We start from the raw sequence: 17,142 nt of genomic DNA, 5'->3' as shown, positions 1-17,142 counted from the left end.
GTCATCACAGAGGTGCTAGGAAGTAGCTATAGTTATTGTCCCCATCCTATACTTGAAGAAACTCCTGCTCACAGAGAAAAGCCAGGAAGGGGTGGGGAGTTAAGCTCAGCCAGCATGACTCCGGGAACCCTGGTGGAGTAGTGGTTCCACCCAAGGCTGTGGTCTGCAGTTCGAAACCAGCAGCAGCTCCGAGGGAGAAAAAGTGGGCGTTCTCCACATGTACACAGTTACGGTCTCGGAAACCCACAAAGGGTCACTCCGAGTCAGCATTGGCTCGATGGCAGGGAGTTTGGGGTTTGGGGGGTTTTCTTTGGAGTGCGACTCTGGAACCCAAGCTCCTCGGCCTTATATTTGAGTCCTGTCCTCCACCGGCCCTGCTGGTCCTTGTTGTCTGCCTTTCGGTCCTCACGTGGTTGTCCACTCCGACCTGCTCACTGGCATGGGATCTGAGGGATGCCAGGGCTCTGCAGGGTGCCAACCCCGCCTCCTTCCTCCCGCCCCTCTGCAGCCTTGGAGGACGAGGAGGTGCTGCTGGTGGAAGACACACTCAGCAACCACACTGACATGAGCGAGAGAGAGCCTGTCATCTACGAGGTCCGGAAACAGTTTATGAGGTGAGCTATCGGGGCTCCCCAGGCCCGGCCAGGTGGGGTGCAGGCGGGCCCTCTACTGTGAGCGGGTCAGAGGCCTGACTGCCTCCCTCTGCAGACAGTTGAGCTCCATGTCCTCGGATGGGGAGGGCATCGGGCGGTCCGTGTCCCGGAAACGCCTGGTTTCAACAGAGAAGGGGGCGCCGGCAACGGAGGCAAAGGCAAAGGGGGTGCTGATCCAGGAGGAGAAGGAGGAGATGGGCACTGTGAGTTGGTGGCCGGGGCAGGCAGCGAGGGTGGGCTGGCTTCCAGCTGTCCTGGTCCGAGGGTGTCCTCTGCGCCCACCGCTGGCTGCAGGTGAAGATGAGTGTCTTCTGGACCTACGCCAAGGCCATGGGTCTCCGCACCATCCTGCTCATCTGTCTCCTGCACGTGGGGCAAAGTGCAGCCACCATTGGAGCCAACGTATGGCTCAGCGCCTGGACCAACGAGGCCATGGTGCCAGGCACCCAGAACAACACCTCCCTGAGGCTGGGTGTCTATGCCAGCTTGGGAATACTGCAAGGTAGGGGGGGTGTGCAACCCACCTTCCCGGGGGGGTGTTTATGGGACCCTCATCCCACCCTGCCTTTGAGCCTCCCTGCACTATCATCACCAAGACGGCCCCAGGGCCTCCTTCGCTCCATTTAGCCTACTCTCTGCCACCCAAACTGCCCCTCCCCACCCCTCTACGTTCATCCACTAGCCCAGGTGAGCCAGTCTGCTCTCTGCCCCCCACCAGGGCTCCTGGTGTTGCTGGCGGCCCTCTTGCTAGCCCTGGGCGGGGTCCAGGCATCGAGATCGCTTCACCAGGCCCTGCTGAGCAACAGCTTGCGTGCACCGCAGTCCTTCTTCGACACCACGCCCTCAGGCCGGATCCTCAACCGCTTCTCCAAGGACATCTACGTCATCGATGAGGTCCTGGCCCCCACCATTCAAATGTTGCTCGACGTCTTCTTCAACTCCATCTGCACCCTCGTGGTCATTGTGACCAGCACTCCGCTCTTTGCCGTGGTCATCTTGCCCCTGGCTGCTCTCTACATCTACGTGCAGGTGTGGTGCTCCCAAACCAGGAGGGCGTGATGCGCGTGGAGGTGTAGCTCTGTGTGGGCGTGGCCGGAGGGGGTGGGCTGGGGCGTGGCTCTCAGCGTGGGTCTCAAGGGAGACTGGTTGGTGGGTGGGCTCTCTGATGGGCCGCGTGGCTCTTGGAAGGCGTGGTCTTTGCGTATGGGACTCCGATCAGGATTTTGTGGGGGGTCGTAGTCAATTCCTTCACCCTTAGAAAGTCATTCCCCTTGCCCATAAAATATCATCTTTAGGACCTGTCTCTTAGGGCCGCTGCAAGGAATAAAACGAGGTACGCGACCTTGGGTAGCTCTGTGACAGCCCCGGAACTTCTTCCTGTGGCTCTGTTTTAATAAAAGATTACCAAGGGAAAACACACACCAAACTCTTGACGGGAGTAGAAAGCCTCATCTTTCTCCTGCGGAGCGTCTGCTGCAGCCAACAGATGGAGACATGTTATCTTTCCATACGTGTCTAAACACACTCGTGTGTATATTTAGAGATGCAAATGTACGTCGTCACCATAGAGAGTTCGTCAACATGTGTAACACACAGCTAACAGTGAAAGGCAATCACAGGTGCTCCCAGCCTGCCCTGCAGTAGCTCATCCGGGGCTGCAGGTAATCAGACCACACGCCGGCCAGCTCAGCTCAGCTCAGCTCAGTCACAGGTCTGCCCACCTTGAGGCCCACAGAGCAGAAGCAGGAAGCTGGCGACAGAACTGTGTTTTTGTGGGGCCCACTTTTAGACAACACAGGGGAAGGGCTTTTAAGGAGAGGCATACAAAATGATCTCCTTTGTGCACACTTTACACACACTGGACATTCGTGTGAGCACATTACTAGGACTGTGACATGGAGATGGGCCCGGTCAGTGACATACAAGGCCCATCCAGGCTCTCCCAGCAGAGGGTAAGGCCCCATGCCAAGCAGGAGTCAGGAAAGCTGCATGCAGGAAGGGGCCTCGAGACTGAGCAGAGGGAACTGAGGGGAAGGATGGCATGAGTTTAGGGTGCCCCTTGAGGGCAGGGGAGGGTAAGAGCTGGGTAGTGGGGCTGGCTGGGAGGAGGCCCGGAGAGCCTGGGAGCCCCTGAGTCCTGACCTCAAGCTTTCTCCCACGCCTGTCAGCGCTTCTATGTGGCCACTTCAAGACAGCTAAAGCGCCTGGAGTCGGTCAGCCGGTCCCCGATCTACTCTCACTTCTCAGAGACAGTGACTGGGGCCAGCGTCATCCGGGCCTACGGCCGCAGCCAGGACTTCGTGGATCTGGGGGATGCCAAGGTGGACATCAACAAAAGGAGTGACTACGCCTACATCATCTCCAACCGGTCAGGCCTCCACTCACCCTCCTCCTCCAACACGCCCCCACCCCCTCCCCCAGGGTCTGTGCTTTTCTGGGCCCACCCTCCTTCCTGCACCGATCCCATGGCCTCTTGCCCATCCCCACAGGTGGCTGGGGATCCGAGTGGAGTTTGTGGGGAACTGCGTTGTGCTCTTCGCTGCCTTCTTTGCCGTGATTGGGAGAAGCAGCCTGAGTCCAGGGCTGGTGGGCCTTTCTGTGTCCTATGCCCTGCAGGTACGGAGGGGCCCGGGCTCCAGTCCAGTCCAGCAGTTGGGCACAGCCTTTCCTGGGTTGTGCTCCCAGCAGAGGGTGGGGTGACACCAGCTCCAGCAGGGTTCACCGTGCAGAGTCAGACATGTGGAGGGGGAACAGGAGGCTGTGAGAACCCAGAGGAGTTTCTTTGCTTCAGTTGGAGAAATGGTCTTGAACTTGGCCTCAAAGGACCAACAGGGCACGTCCTGGCTGCAGGCACAGTCACCTGGCCGAGGTTCTGGAATGAGTATGTAGGGCTCAAATGCACTTCATGTTCACTTACCTGCAGAGAAAGTTCAGAGAAGGTGCAGGAGGCCGGGCAGGTGGCCCGGCTTCCCGCTTGTGCTGTGGCAGAACGTGGAGCCTGCAAATGGAACTGGTGCAAAGCAGATGGCCTTTTCAGAGTCTCAGGTGGCTGGTGCCTTGAGTGCTTTAGCAAATAAAGAGCAGTCTGATCCAGACAGACCTTTAATCTCTAACTTAGTGCATCTATGAATCACCCAAGTGCCTTGAGAGGATGCAGGATCTGATTCAGCCGCAGGCCCGGGGAGGGCTTGGAGATCTCCATGCCTATCAAGACTCCCTGGTACCCAAAGTGTGGGTCCATGGAAGAGCTGCAGCAGCAGCCCCTGGGAACGGGTTAGACATGCAGAATCTCAGCCAGCACTGTGCCTGCAGTCAGCCACACAGCTACCTCCTGACAAGGTGCCGAGGCAAGGTTTGTGCACACTCAGGTTTGAGAAATACAGAGCGAGGTGTGGTCTCTGATTAAGTCTGGATTCCCACCACCTGCCGCACGGCTGAGTCAGCCCGCCAGGGGGTGCTTCTGTGGCCTTGTGCAGGCCCCCCTGGGTCGAAGATGGGCTAAAAGCATGAGTTAGAGGGGACTGCGCTCTTCCCCAAATCATTGTGTGGCTGGGGGGCGGAGAGCGGTATTCTCCCTTCACGTGACCCAGTCCCTTTGGTCAGGTGACATTTGCTCTGAATTGGATGGTCCGAATGATGTCAGACTTGGAGTCTAATATTGTGGCTGTGGAGAGAGTCAAGGAGTACACTAAGATCGAGACTGAGGTAGGTACGGGGTGAGTCCAGGCATGGATCTGCGATACCCGGGGAGGGACTTGATGGCCCGCCATTCTTCCCTGCCAAGACCAGTTGTTCAATTAGCTGTTCATCCACCAATGGACAGATGGTGATCCATCTGTCCATTCAGCCCTTACTGAGCATCTCTGCTCCCAGATGTAAAGAGCTAAGCAAAGCAGGGCCTCTACCCTCAAGCAGATTCTGATTCCACGAGCGCTGTTGAGACACACAAAGGGCTCAGGGTTGTTGCATCCACAGAGCACAGGTAAGAGGGAGGTCATTGAGCTGGGGTGACCTGGAAGACCACCTGAGACTTGGATAAGCAGGGTTTTCTAGACTAGATAACACGGCAGGATGGGGAGGGATGAGGCAGTGGGAAGGTGATTTTTCCAACCACAGGGATCAGCCTGGTTGAAGGAGCAGAGGGGCGATGGCACAGCCTTTATTCGAGAAAGGGGGTCGTCCTCTGATTTTGTCCTCCTACCACCTTGACCCCTTCCTTCAGAGGCCACACATCTCTGAGATCTGAACGTCGGGCTCCCTACTTTTAGACCACCCTTCCCCTCCCTCCCAGCCCACGTGTCCAGTACTCTGTCCTTGTGGGGAGGCCCAGTCCTAGACCCTCCTTTGTCTCTGTTCATCAGTTCTTTCTGGCCTTCCCTCCTGGAACCTGTCCAGCCTCGCTTCTAAAGGCCATCAACACAAATGCTCTCAATTCGCTTACTCATCCCTCTGGCCCTCAGTGGTCTAACCAACAAAACCCAAACCCAGGTGAGGCGGCCAGTGTGCCCTCCTCGGGCCTGCGCTAAGCAGCTAACGTGTTGCTGGAGAAAATTCACGGCTTTTGCCACAAATACTGTAACCACACAGCACCCCAGGCATTCCTGCTCAGCCTCCTCAACGAGCATGAGGTACTGCTTTCAGAGAGCACAGTTTCAAACGTCCTCCCCTCTCAGCCCCCCACATCGCCTTCTTCCTTGCTCTCCGCTGGGGACCTTGCTTTTTGCCACTTGGCGAAAAAATAGGTCAGACGATCCGAACTCCCACAGCCTCCCTGCCTCTGAGTTCAAGGCCGCCGGCATCTTCCTCATCTATTGCTCCCTCTCTGAACAGCCAAGGCCCCTCTTTGCTTCAAAGTCCAGCCCCACGACTTCTCACGAACGCCCAAGCCCCAGGGCTTTCTCAGTTATGCCCTTCCGTTCTTGTCTCGGGAATCTTGTGCCCTCTTTTGGGTGCCTGCCAACCACCTGCAACCAGTGATGTCAGACAAACTCAGCAGCCCCTGCCTGCCTCTCCCTACGTCTCTCGTCAGCGACTGCCCCATCCCCTGCTCACTTTTGTCCCAAGGCTGACTTAGAAATCAGAGGGTTGTCTATGAAGAATCTACCTCCTCATTTCCCCTCGAGCCCCAGAGCTTCCTGCCTCTAGCGAGGAGAAACAGACCATCAGCAAAGAAACACAACTCTTTATGGTATGGTGATCCCATGCAGGAGCGAGGCATGCCCCTGCTGCTCTATGCATAGTGGTCAAGGGAGGCCACCTGGAGGAGGGGACATTTGAGTCCACTCCTGATGGCATTGAGGGCATTCCCACAGAGGGGACAGCAGGTGTTCTGTTTGTTTCCATGGTTCCTCACTTCCCTCTCCCTCGTCTATCTTCTGCTCCAGTCACCCTACTGAAAATGCTCTTCAGGGACCTCCCGGGTGCCCAAGCCAGGGGGACACATTGTGGTCCTCATCCAACTCAGCCTCTCAGTGATGTTCGCATGGTAGGATTCTCAGTCCTGCTTGGAGCATTCTGTTTCAGAGATTTGGGGACCCTTGTTTTTGCCTCGTCTGTCTGCTTCCAGGGCATGCTCCTGTCCAGCTTCCCAACCTTCTCCACCTGGGAGCTCCATCCTTCCCAGGAACTGCCCCTCCCATCTGGGGTCCCCTGATCTTGTCTCTTCATGGCTGTGGTTGCTATTAGCTGCTGTCCGTTCTGCCCCCGGTGCACCTGGACCCCTATGGATTGGACCCCACCATGCTATAGGGTTCTCTCCTGGTGCTGCTGCTTGTTTATTTTATTTGTCATCATTGAGAGTATACACAGCAGGGCGTACACCAAGTCAACAATGTCTGCCTGTGTAACTGGTGGTATTGACCCCATCCTTCAAGCTGCACCCCCATTCCCACCCTCCTTTCCGGAGGTGCTCCTCACCACTAATGCAGAGCCACCGCCCCCGAAGGTGCCCCTCTCACCTTTCAAGTGGCCGCCTCAGTTTGACCCCATGGAAATGGTTCCTAAAAGGAGGACAATGTTCAAGGCAGCCCTTCCTTGCGAACGAATTAAGCTAAACTGGGGTTTTGTGTAAAAGAGATCGTCAGGGAACATGGTTGACTCACGGTTTTAAGATGATCTCAGGGAAATAGCTTTGGGGATTAATCTAATCTGTGACCAGAGAATTTGGATCCCATGAGATGTAGAAATTCCGCCCTACATTTCCCCTTGCCCCCCCCCCCACACACACACACGCACGCTTTGGATCAGTATGCTTCTGTAGTACCAGTTCTCAACCTGTGGGTCGCGACCCCTGTGGGGGTCGAATGACCCTTTCATAGGGGTTGCCCGGTTCATAACAGTAGCAAAATGACAGTGATGAACTAGCAACGAAAATAATGTTACGGTTGGGGGTCACCACACATGAGGAGCTGTGTGAGAGGGTCGCGACGTGAGGAAGGTGGAGACCCCCTGCTCTAGAGTCTCTTCAATCAAAACAACCAGCAGCGTTCTATAGGCTTTCACTGGCTGGTTTGGTTGTTTTTCATTTTGGAGGTGGATTTCCAGGCCTTTCTTCCGAGTCTGTCTTTGTCTAGAAACTCTACTGAAACCATTCGGATTCATAGCAACACACCAGGCTCTACTGATAGGTGAGTGGTGGCTGCTGGTGAGGTGCTTGGGCTAGGAATTGAAGTCAGGTCTCCTGCACGGAAGGCAAGAGTTCAACCCCTGAGCCATCACTGTCTCCATTCTTCAGACCCACCACCATTCCAGATGTCCCCCGTCTATACCCATGATCCTCTCCTCCTGGACTAAAATATTCCACCCCCTCACCCTGCTACCTTTCTTCTTGGGCACCATCGCGCAAAACCGCTGCTTGCATTTGCTTTGCTTTATGACTGCTGGCCCACGGGCCCCTCTGCCTCCCTCGAGGGCTGGCTCCTGAGTGTGTGACCCGCTCCATCCCACAGGACCTCCTTCTTCCAGGAGCCCTGTGGCGGAGAAAGACCTCACACTTGATTGAATGGTCTGCTGCTGCCACCACCATATAATTCTCAATAATTTTTTAACAAAGGGCTTCACATTTTCATTTCGCACTGGGCTCTGCAAATTATACGGCTGGTCCTGCCTCCAAGCCACCACCACCTCCTATCCATATTATTACCTCACCTCCCTACTTTGCCCGCCCTTCCCTTCCCCGGTCGATTTTCCTCTCTGCCCCCAAAAGGAGCCTTTAAAACCATGCCAATCAGCATAGCAAATGTGGTGAAGAAAGCTGATGGAGCCCGGCTATCAAAAGATAAGAGTCTGGGGTCTTAAAGGCTTGAAGACAAAAAAGCGGCCATCTAGCTCAGAAGCAACAAAGCCCACATGGAAGAAGCACACCAGCCTGTGTGTCCACGAGGTGTCGAAGGGATCAGATATCAGGCATCAAAGACCCAAAACAAAAAAATCATATCAATGTGAATGAGGGGGAGGGCAGCGTGGAGACCCAAAGCCCATCTGTAGACAACTGGACATCCCCTCACAGAAGGGTCACAGGGAGAGAGAAGCCAGTCAGGGTGCAGTGTAGCACCGATGAAACACACTTTCCCCTAGTTCTTTAATGCTTCCTTCCCCCCCCACTATCATGACCCCAATTCTACCTTACAAATCTGGCTAGACCAGACACGCACACTGGGTACAGGTAAGAGCTGGAAACACAAACCTGATGGCAGTGGGTTTGCTTGGGTTTTGGTTTCCTCTGCTGGATGTCCCTCTTCCAGAAATCCGCTTGGCTTGTGCTTTCCCCTCCGACAGGTCTTGACTCAAATAGTGCCTCCTCCCAGAAGCCTCCCTGACTGCCCTGTACAGAGCAGCAGCCGCCTTTAGGGCTCCCACCTAGAGATGTGCTTATTTGTTGAGTGAGTGTGTGTATCTCCTCACTAAAATATGACGCTCACAGGGGCAAGGACTGTATCTCTTCCCCAGAGTGTCCCCAAGGCCTGGTACACAGTAGCCGCTTGAGAATAATGAACGGAGAGAGGAGCTGCTGGGGCAGACAGAGATGATGCACCAGGAGATGGGCACTGAGAGCAGCCCCTGAGGAATAAGGGATTTGTTGAGCTACAAGGTTGGGCCACAGGAATGCCAGCCCCCCCTCCTTCTGGGGATCACAGTGGGTGATGGCTGAGAGGGCTCTGGGGAGAGGGAATGAAGGTGGGAGAGGACCAGGCAGGAGAAGAGGCGCTGCCTTAATACTGAACCTCTTGTGTCTAGGCTCCGTGGGTGGTGGAGGGCCGCCGCCCCCCGCACGGCTGGCCCTCCCAAGGCAAAGTGGAGTTCCAGAATTACTCTGTGCGCTACCGGCCGGGCCTGGACCTGGTGCTGAAGGACTTGAGTCTGTGCGTGCAGGGTGGCGAGAAGGTACGAAAGTTGGGGGTGCCATAGCCTGAGTCCTTGCTCAGACTTCTGCACAACCTCATCCTGGTGATGCCCGCCCACTCCAGGTGGGGATCGTGGGGCGCACGGGGGCCGGCAAGTCCTCCATGACCCTCTGCCTGTTCCGCATCCTGGAGGCCGCAGGGGGCCAGATCAGCATCGATGGCCTCAACGTGGCCGACATGGGGCTGCATGACCTGCGCTCTCAGCTCACCATCATCCCTCAGGTCAGCCGCGCCCACCCCGTTCTGTGGCTGCGGGTGGACAGCAGGGACTCAGCCACGCAGGGTCGGATGTATGGGGCGGGGGGGCGTCATCCCGGACAGTGGGCGGGGCCGACGACCAGAGGAACCCCACCCCTTTTTTGCGCAGCCCTGAGTTCTGGTTCAGGGTTTTCAGGTTCCGCTGGGGCTTTTTTTTTTTTCTGCCGACTGGGCACTTTGGAGTCAGATTAGCGGCTCCGTTCCTGCTTTAGCAGAGGGCTTTGTGGTTGGCAAAGCCGGAGTTTATCGCTTCCGCACAGGCAGTTTTCCTATCTGCCCCGCAGGACTTGGGATAGCGTGGGAATGGGTGACCTCACTCGCTCTCTTTGGGCTTCTTCTGGGGCCCTGCTGTGTCCCCAGGACCCCGTCCTGTTCTCCGGAACTCTGCGGATGAACCTAGACCCCTTCGGTCACTACTCAGACGAAGAAGTCTGGCGGGCTCTGGAGCTATCCCACTTGCGCGCGTTTGTGAGCGCCCAGCCGGCGGGCCTTGACTTCCAGTGCTCTGAGGGCGGGGAGAACCTCAGGTAACAGTAAACCGATGGGGGCGCGAGAGCTGGGGCTAGAGAGTGGGGGGGCTGTTACTTAGTATCGGGCATGCTCTATGGACATCCCTCACTCCTTGCCCAAGCCCAGAGGTGGTCCATGAGCCCGAGTCACAATGAGGAAACTGAGGCCCAGAGAGGATAAAGGGGTTTGGCCCAAGTCACACAGCCGGGAGAAGGCATGCCTGGGATGTGAACCAGGCCTGGCAGATGCCAAAGCCCTGTGCCTGGGCTAGGCTTAGCTTGGGAGGGGGGAGCTCTGGGCTGGACCTGTGGGCCAGGTAAGAGTGCTTTCTTTTTGCCAGATGGTTAGAGTCTGGCTTATAGTTGAGGATGGGCAGACTCCCCAGCCTGGCCTGGACACGGAGGGTGTCACATCCCCAGCCTTGGGGCAGTGCATGCAGGAGAGAGGGGCCAGTATGAGGATGCTCACACCTGTGCCAGTTCCGGGTCTGCAGCAGGATGCTCAGTCAGCCTCTCTGTCCCTCTTTGACCCTCCCTCCACAGGGAGGCTAAGACCAGCCCACGCTTCTTTAACGCCATGTTCTCCAAAATCAATCTCCCGGGAGCCACCTGCGCGTGTGGTTAGCATTTATCTAGTAGCCACAATCAATTTTGAAAAGTGAACAGCCACCAAGGAAATTGTATGCGAAACCGTATTTGACCACTGCCGAATTGCACGTTTAAATAGTTTTCCTTTATATGTAAGTCTTTTTTTATGTAGCCCAGTCCAGCCTAACTATGCCCATTTCAAGGGCCCTGGCAGCACAGTGGTTAAGCACTAGGCTGCCAACCACAAGGTCGGGGGTTCAAACCCACCAGCCGCACCAGGAGACCAGCAGCATCACTCAGCTTCCGTGAAGCCCGACAGTGCGGACACACTGAGGAGCAGTTGACTCATCGAGTCACTAGGAGTTGGACTTGCTGGGCCGGCACCCCGCTTACGCGCCTTCTGACACGCCGTCAGGACCAGCGTCCTTAGAGATGCTGCGTTGTCCTTGTTGGTGCTCTGTTTGGACCCAGTGTGCGTTTTTCTCCGGCAGCAAGTCTCCACCGGGGCTGACCGGGCGCGTGTCAGGTGCTCCGCAGGCCCAGGTGCCCCGTGACTGTCGTGGACCGAGCGGTCGGGGGACACTGTGAGGACATAGGAAGCACTTAGCCTGGGCTTGTTGTTTGCTTGTTATTGTTTGAGATGAACTTGTTTGTCACCGAAGGACTCCAGGTCCATTTCAGTTAGACTTGTCCACTCCGGCCACTGTTTCGGTTGGAGGGCAGAGGACGCTGGGGGGACATGCTGGGCACTCTTGTTTACTGTCTGTGCCCCTGGAACATGTCCTGGGGTTGACTTTGGGAACAGTTGGGGGCAGAGGAGGGGGGATGTGGGAATGGGGTGCGTTTTTTTGTAAGTACCAAACGTAAATAGCAAACCAGCCTGTGTAGGCTCAGCCCTTCCACCTTCCCAGCTGAGCCCACAACGGTGTGAGAGTTTTCAGCCTCCCATCCCCAGCTCAGCGCTTCCTCCAGCCCTGGGGGTCCCAGTGAGGCTCCGAAAGTCAAGGTCCATGGTCCACAGTGGATCAGCCAACAGAAAAGCAAGGCAGGGCCATGAGTGTGGGGAGGGGGGGCATCGTGGAGGGGAGCTTTTACTCTAAATCTCTCCTTCCTGCACCTCAGCCACCTCCTTTACTGAAGCCCCACCTCCCTTGGTTCCATCACCACCCTGAAGGGAGCCGGGAAGCTAAGCAGGGGGAACCCCAGACCTTAAGCCCAGAGCTGATTTCCGGCTCAGTCTCCTGTCCCGCTGGCAGTGAGCCCCTCTCAGAGTCCTACCTCATGCATGCGCGCGCACACACACGCACACACACACACACCAGCATGTGAGACGGAAACCGCCAGCCCTGCCCCTCCCCCGAGCTCACAGCCACTTCAAGTATAACTGGTGCCCAGTGCCAGGCCCACCATAAATCAGCCCTGAATTCCATGCGGCAGCCCCTTCTGTTGCCAAAAGCTTCATTAGTTGCGGGAATGGGCCTGAGCGCAAACCTGGCCTTCACTCCTGCGGTGGTGACTCACCCCTTTGGAAAGGGCTGAGGTATTTGTCCTTGGGTGTGGGGTGCCCCAGTGCTGCCTGCGGTTGGGGAGCGGCACAGCCCTCCTTTGTCCGCAGGCTCTGGCTGCCAAGTCTTCCAAGGCCAGAGGTTGAACGTCTGCACCCTGGCCCACCTCCCCTCTCGGGTGACAGGCACAGGGACAGACAGATGCCCTCGGTTCTCCTCTGTGCTCCATGGGGGCGGGGGGCTGCACTCCACATTAGGCACAGCGAGATAGCCCGGGGCCCCAGGGAACCGTTTCAGCCCGTTCCTGCCATCGCTGAGTGCTGTTGAGTCCGTCCCTACTCCTTATGCCCGTGTGACTGAACAGAACTGCACCCAGGGTTTCCTTGCCTGCAATCGTTAGGGAAGCCAGTCACCAGTTCTCTCCTCTGTGGAGCACGCTGGGTAGCTTTGAACTTCCAACCTTTTGGTTAGCAGCCATGCACTTTTACCATTTGTACCACATGGCTCCTTAAGCGTGTTCCTAACGGCTCTGTCATCAAGTTGATTCTGGCTCAGAGTGACCCTCTAGGACCGAGTAGAACTGCTCCGTAGGGCGACAGCTCCCCGAGGAAGCAGACAGTCTCACCTCTCTCTTTTGCAACTAGCAGTCCAATGCTTAAGTGTGTTCTTGCTAAGGTGTAAGCGACTGATAGGATGAAGCAGAGAGACATGGTTCTAGCTCAGTGGTTCTCAACCTTCCTCATGCCGTGACCCTTTCATACAGTTCCTCATGTGGTGGTGACCCCCCAACCATAAAACTATTTTCGTTGCTACTTCATAACTAATTTTTCTACTGCGATGAATCATGTAAATATCTGATATGCAGAATGTATTTTCATTGTTACAAATCAAACATCATTAAAGAAAGCATAATGACTCATCACAAAAACAGTAAGTGATTATATATTACTATATTTATTTCTAATTACAAACCAATGAAATTTTACCTTGAAGCATGGTGTAGCGTGGGTAACAGTATTCACGCAGGCACTCATAGGTGGGCGTATCTGCATGTGGGCAGACTCGCCTGGAGATGGATAGAGGAGCGGTGTCTCGGTTCCTAAGACTATTGGAAATATATGTTTTCTGATGGTCTTAGGCGACCCCTGTGAAAGGGTTGTTCAACCCCCAAAGGGGTCTCGACCCACAGGTTGAGAACTGCTCTTCTAGAGGCAGAGCAAGCATGGAGAGAAAGCAAAGAAAGTAGAATATAACGTGGAGGTGCCCAAAAGGGACTGGGTGTTTCCGTGTCATACTACACCCAAAGCCCGTGGGACAGCAGAGATGGAGAGGTGACAGAGAGGCAGGCTGAGGCGGTGGGGGAGGAACAGAGACTGGTGGGCAGGAAGGCCTGGAGGCAGACTGAGGACGCCTGGCTGCAAGTGATTGCCTTCCCCATTTGCAGTGTCGGCCAGCGGCAGCTCGTGTGCCTGGCCCGCGCCCTGCTCCGAAAGAGCCGCATCCTGGTATTAGATGAGGCCACAGCTGCCATTGACCTGGAGACTGATGACCTCATCCAGGCCACCATCCGCACCCAGTTTGAGACCTGCACAGTGCTGACCATCGCACACCGGCTCAACACCATCATGGACTACACCAGGTGGGGCTTGCGGAAGGAGCTGGACCGATTAGGATTCTCTGGGCTGAGGAGACTGCATGGGGTTGTCTAGAGCACGGAGGACAGACTGGGGTCTCCTAATAACCGGATTAGGAGCCAGATAGAGTGGAATTACCTGGGTACGGTGGGGAGATAGGGGTGGTCACAGGAGACCCTTTGGGGTTACTAATGTGTGGGGAGGGGTACCTTGGGGTTACCCCAGGCCTTGTGAGTCATGCACAGGCCACGCCCATCCTGCCTCCTATTCATGCTGTGTGCCCACACGTACCCATCGACCCAGTGTTCCCAGCACCAGCAGTTAGTTCATTGGCACTGCTATCCCAATGGCTGCTAGCTGCTAGGTCGACGGTTCAAGCCCAGCAGCCCCTCCACAGGATAAAGTTGGGACTATCTTCGCCCGTAAAGATTTCCCGCCTTCCAACTCTCCAGAGAGTTGCTCTGAATTGGCATCAACTTGATAGCAGCGGGGGGGTTGTCAGGTGCCAACATGTTGGTTCCCACTCATGGGAACCCTGTGCACTACATGGTCATTGTCATCCTCACAATAGTGCTGTAGCCACCAGGTCAGTCCATCTCCTCTTCCTCCCTGGCCCTCGGCCAAACATGCTGTCCTTCTCCATGGTGTGGGCCTTCCTAATATAACATGTCCAACATTCACAAGGCGAAGACTCGCCATCTTTGCTTCCAAGGAGCACTCTGACTGTACTTTTCTCCAAGGCAAATTTGTTCGTTCTTCTGGTCCCTCACCCTCGTACTCTCTGCCATCGTGTCAATTCCGACACACCAGGCCCTGTACAACTGAATAGAGCCTCCTCTTCTCAGTTTCTGAGGCTGTACATCTTTAAGGGAGCAGAAAGCCTCATCTTTCTCCTTGAAAGAGACTGATGGGTTCGAACTACTGATTTTGCAGTTAGCAGTCCAATGCATAACCTACTATGCCACGAGGGCTCCATAGCCCTTCTAGTAGCCCACTGCCTAGTCATCCTTCTTTACCAGCATCTTCATTCAAAGGCATCCGCTCCTCTCCGGTCTTCCTTAGGCATTGCCCAGCTTTCCCGGGCATGTGAGACGGTCGAAAGCATCTTGGTTCGGGCCAGGAGCACCTTCGTCCTCCACGCGGTGTCTGTGCTTTCATATTGTAAAGAGCTGTTGTGTGGTAGATTTGACCAGGTCAATACATGGTTTGATTTCTCAGCTGCTGCTTCTGTGAGTGTTGGTTGCAGATGCAAGTGGAATGAAATCCTACACATCTTGGATCTTTTCCCCATTTCTCATGATTTTGTTTATTGGTCCAGTTGTGAGGATTTTTTTTTTTACATTGAGATGTAGTCCAGACTGGAGTCTCTGATCTTCATCATCAGTAAGCACTTGTGTCATCTGCGTAGAGAAGATTACTAACGAGCCTTCCTCCGATCCTGATACTGCGCTCTCCTTCACATAGGCCAGGGATGCGCCTGCAATTAAGTAAAGATGGTGAAAGGCTACAACCTGATGCATCCGATTCTAAATCCTGCAGTAGCACCCCGTGTTCGGTTCAAACCACTCCTTCTTGTTCCAGGTACAGTTTCCACATGAGCACAGAGGAGTGGTCAGGAATTTCCATTCTTTGCAATTGTATCCATAGTTTATGACCCACACAGTTGAATACCTTTACGTAGTCGAAAAAACAAGGAAACTTCTCCCTGGTGTTTTCAGCTATCAGCCTAGATCCTTGAGATCATTAAAACCACAGTTTCGGAACCCGTTGGGGGCAGTTCTACTTTCTTCTACGGGGTTGGTGAGCCAGAATGGCAATATTTGCTATGGTGTTCCTACCCTGTGAGATGGATGGAACTGTACCTTCCCTGAATCAGAAAAACACAGCATTGGGATTGGAGGAACCTGCAATATGCAGGTGATACATCCTTGTTGCTGTAAGTGAGGGGGACTGGACACACTTGCTGATGAAGATCAAGGATGGCAGCCTTCAGCATGAATTACAACTCAATGTAAAGAAGACCAAAATCCTCACCAGTGGACCAATCGGTAACATTACGATAAATGGAGAAAAGATTGAAGTTGGATCCATAATCAATGCTTGGATCCATAATCAGTGCTCACGGAAGCAGCCATCAAGAGACCATGACCCAGTGCTACCTTACAAATCTGGCAAGACAGGAGTATACACATTGGTACAGACAAGAGCTCTCGACACATGGAATTCAGGAACAGTAGTGGGAGTAGCGATATCATGAGAGGAAGAGGATGGTGGGGGGAGGAAGGGGGAACCCATCACAAGGTTGGATATATAACCCACCCCCCAGGGGGATGAATAACTGAAATGTGGGTGAAGGGAGACAACAGACAGTATAAGACACGCAACAACAACAATAATATATAATAAATCAAGCATTCACGAGGGGAGGGGGAGGGGAAAAGAGAGGAGCTGATACCAAGGGCTCAGGTAGAAAGAAAATGTTTTGGACATGTTGATGGCAACATATGTACAAGTGTGCTTACTACAATCACATGATTGTTATAAGATTTGTAAGAGCCCCCCAACAAAATGACTTCAAAAGGAGAGCGAGATCAAAAGACGTAGAGAGAGAGAGAGAGATCAAAAGACATGTTGCACTGGGCCAATCTGCTGCACAAGACCTCTTCAGAGCGACTACGATGCGCCTGACTCAAGCCACACTATTTTCAGTGGTCTTGTGTGCATGTGAAAGGTAGACACTGAATAAGGCAGACAGAAGAAGACTCGAAACTTTTGCATTGTGGTGCTGGCGAAGCTCCATGAAAGGACTGCCCAGGGACCAACAAGTCTGTTTGGGAAGTTGTACAGGCAGATGCTCCTTAGTGGCAAAGTCTTCCCTACTTTGGACATGTCAGGAGAGATCGGTCCCTGGAGAAGGACCTCGCGCTTGGTAAAGCAGAGGCACAGCGGAGAAAGACGAAGGGCCTCACTCATGGAGCGAGATTGACCCAGTATGGCTGCACAGTGGGAGAGGGTGGCTGTGAGTTGGAACCCATTCAATGGCACCCAACGATCACAACAATGCAGATTAGAAAATGGATTGGAAAGGTGCTCGATACCTGGGTGCCTGCAGTGGACGGGGCCCTGCGTGTGTGTCTGGGTCACACCATCACAAGCTGGTGCCCTGTGGTCCACAGCACAGGGATCTGGACTCTCAGAGAGCTTGGGACCCAGACCCAGTTCTGCTGCCAATTACTGTGTGTGACCTTGGGCATCTCACAATTCACCTGGAAATGATGGCATCTCTCAAGGCTGTTATAAGGAGTCAGGGGAACAATGGCTGTGAGGTGCAAGGGATCCTGGGAAATGCAGCTTGCTGCCCATCCCTGCCCCTGCCCTGGAACAGGTCGTGCCCTTCTGTAGGGAGGCAGACCACACAGCCAGGAGGGAAAACTGTGAATTGTTTTCTCATTGGTCCAACGCCAAGGGGGTGCAGTCTAAAGGTTCATGAAAGTGGATGGACAGGCTGGCCCCCTTAAATACATGCAGACGTGGTTGGGGGGAAAGGAGAGGTAGAAGGCTTGAGCAGGTCTGTGTTGAAGGTGTGTGGTGAA

At 54.6% G+C, this 17,142-nt stretch overlaps 1 protein-coding gene across 2 annotated transcripts in view; it reads left to right on the top strand.

The window, feature by feature from the left end:
- ABCC3 (ATP binding cassette subfamily C member 3) overlaps positions 1 to 17,142 on the top strand; it is a 52,005-nt gene that overhangs the window by 32,008 nt on the left and 2,855 nt on the right. For both annotated transcript variants that reach the window (XM_075561620.1, XM_075561621.1), the window contains exons 20-30: positions 509 to 614; positions 709 to 856; positions 948 to 1,155; positions 1,372 to 1,682; positions 2,822 to 3,021; positions 3,143 to 3,269; positions 4,257 to 4,358; positions 8,889 to 9,035; positions 9,119 to 9,277; positions 9,674 to 9,840; positions 13,360 to 13,554. In XM_075561620.1, the coding sequence (XP_075417735.1) occupies positions 509 to 614; positions 709 to 856; positions 948 to 1,155; positions 1,372 to 1,682; positions 2,822 to 3,021; positions 3,143 to 3,269; positions 4,257 to 4,358; positions 8,889 to 9,035; positions 9,119 to 9,277; positions 9,674 to 9,840; positions 13,360 to 13,554 (1,870 nt within the window). The remainder of the gene's footprint in view (positions 1 to 508; positions 615 to 708; positions 857 to 947; positions 1,156 to 1,371; positions 1,683 to 2,821; positions 3,022 to 3,142; positions 3,270 to 4,256; positions 4,359 to 8,888; positions 9,036 to 9,118; positions 9,278 to 9,673; positions 9,841 to 13,359; positions 13,555 to 17,142) is intronic.

The sequence above is a fragment of the Tenrec ecaudatus genome, chromosome 10 (genome assembly GCF_050624435.1).
Source record: "Tenrec ecaudatus isolate mTenEca1 chromosome 10, mTenEca1.hap1, whole genome shotgun sequence".
NCBI classification, from domain to species: Eukaryota; Metazoa; Chordata; class Mammalia; order Afrosoricida; family Tenrecidae; genus Tenrec; species Tenrec ecaudatus.
Note: the sequence above shows the minus strand (reverse complement) of the source record. Positions and strands in the feature narration are given on the sequence as shown.